Source organism: Lottia gigantea, assembly GCF_000327385.1.
Source record: "Lottia gigantea unplaced genomic scaffold LOTGIsca_11, whole genome shotgun sequence".
Classification (NCBI taxonomy): Eukaryota; Metazoa; Mollusca; class Gastropoda; family Lottiidae; genus Lottia; species Lottia gigantea.
The window spans coordinates 451,776-453,880 of NW_008707001.1; the positions used below are offsets into that span (position 1 = coordinate 451,776).

Here is a 2,105-nt window from a genome sequence, read left to right on the forward strand (position 1 = left end):
CTTCCAGCTAAAAACTAAAAACAATTTCAATTCATAATTGATTGATTTCATAGACTGAGTTTTAGAATTTATATTGTAAAAAGTTTTTCTGATAGCATCAATTTACATCATTCTAATTTTCAATCAGACATCTGTGGTTCCTGCAATTCTAAAAAGAAGTGATTGACGACGTCTCTAATCGCAAACTATGCTTTATCTCATAAGACTCCTTGCGACGCCATCAAATACTTAGTTTAAATGGAATTGCAGGAACCACAGACGTCAGACAAATATGTATCCATGTACATCTCCTATAAGGTATTCTGCATCGTCTCTTCAATAGCCCGAAACAGTCTTATAATTAAAGAAAATCACATATTGAAGACTGAGAAAAACATGATCTGAACATGAACATGATGATTTTACACAATTTTCTAATCTGGCCAATCAAAAGTCTGCCTCAAGGCAATGCTTATGATTTGTTTTGTAAATGGGAACACATGAAACTCTTGAATATCATATGAGTACGAAACAAACCCTGTCGACACCCACCTACCTAGCCTTACAACTATAATAGTATAGAAACATAATATATTGTTCATCGATTGCGTAATGGTGTATTTAGTTACGTAAATATGAAGAAATTTGAAGAAATATTTACAAGACGTTGTCGTGCAGATGTCATGTTATTATTTTATGTTTATACTAATTAACAATTTAACAAGTTTATTACAAAAAATATGCATATTAAATAACCACGTGACGCACTAATTTGCATATGTTTTCCCATGTAGCTTTTGTATGTGCGTTTACATCTTCTCTTATCTTACAATATTTACATATTCCATTTCTCACCCCTCAGGTTTCTTTTCTTCTCCCCCAGTAAAAAAATGTGTTGAAACAATTTTTGAAATTAATTGAATTTGACACAATGACGGTATATAAACTTGAAGAATTTTCAACAAATCATCCGAAGTTTGAAGATTTCAAGTTCAGGTATAATTTCAAGTCAAGTAAGTATAATTTAATTTCTTATCAAGCTAGCGATATAGACAGACTGAACAGTGTCAGTCAACCAAAAATTATTCAGAGAGTCCACATAACTATTTTGGTTCTTATCATTGAAGTCTATTTGTAATTTGCTTTTCTATAGGACCGTTTCTATTAACCAACTCACGTGGAGGAAAGTAGGATGTAAAACTCCATTAATTTCATTTCATTTTTCTACAGGATGAAGATCGCAGTTGTTTTCGCCGTCGCCATTGTCATGCTGTTGAGCCAGGAGTCGGAGTGTATAGTTGGCGGTCTGTTGGGAAGTGGAGGTGCAGGCGGTCTGTTGGGAGGTGCAACTGGTCTGTTGGGAGGTGCAAGTGGTGGAGTTAATCTGCTAGCCACTATTACAGCCGCTGTAACTAACGGTGGTATGACCAGAGCTGCTCTACAGGCCTTACTGAACATTGATTTGGACTTATTCAACACCCTCTTTGCTCAGATTGACCTCAATGGTGAGTATTGATTGAGAGGGAGGAGGTGGTGGGGTGTTACGGGACGTGGTGAAAATTAATTGGGGTGGGGATGGGGGAGAGAGGGAGGGGAGTATTGATTGAGAGGGAGGAGGGGAGGGTGGGTATTAATTGGGGGGAGGGGGTAGATTTATTGGATTAAAGAGGGATTCTGTTATATAGTTATGACACCGGGTAAGTCCACTAATGAATATACGAGGATATTTACCTTTTATAATACACTTCATGTTGTAGTGAAAGTATTTTTGTTGATATTTTCAGTAAACGGTATGGTAGATCTTAATGAACTTTTGAATCTTCAAGTTCTATTGGCTGGTAAGTCATACAATATTACTCTATATGGTATATTCTACATCCATACCAAACTACTCGTCTGACCTAGTTACCAGAATCAGATCACGAACTAAGTTGACCACCATGTAAGAGGCGTGACTCAAACTGGACATCCATTCTAATCTGGCAACACCTGAAATACTTAGTGATATATTCTACATCTTTACAATGACAGGGATGGTTATTCTGTCAGAGCATCCTCTGTAGCCCAAGACCCCGCTAATAGAATATCACAATGTTTTATGAAACCAGTTGGAGACTGTAACAATC

The 2,105-nt window shown here is 36.6% G+C and overlaps 1 protein-coding gene across 1 annotated transcript; it reads left to right on the forward strand.

Annotated features, from left to right (window-relative positions):
- Nucleotides 1–910: 910 nt before the first annotated feature.
- Nucleotides 911–2,042, forward strand: LOTGIDRAFT_230106 (hypothetical protein; the record flags this gene model as incomplete). Its single annotated transcript, XM_009047012.1, has 4 exons — nucleotides 911–975; nucleotides 1,210–1,484; nucleotides 1,764–1,817; nucleotides 2,011–2,042. 4 exons carry the CDS (start codon nucleotides 911–913, stop codon nucleotides 2,040–2,042), a joined length of 426 nt encoding a protein of 141 aa, XP_009045260.1.
- Between the last annotated feature and the right edge of the window lie 63 nt (nucleotides 2,043–2,105).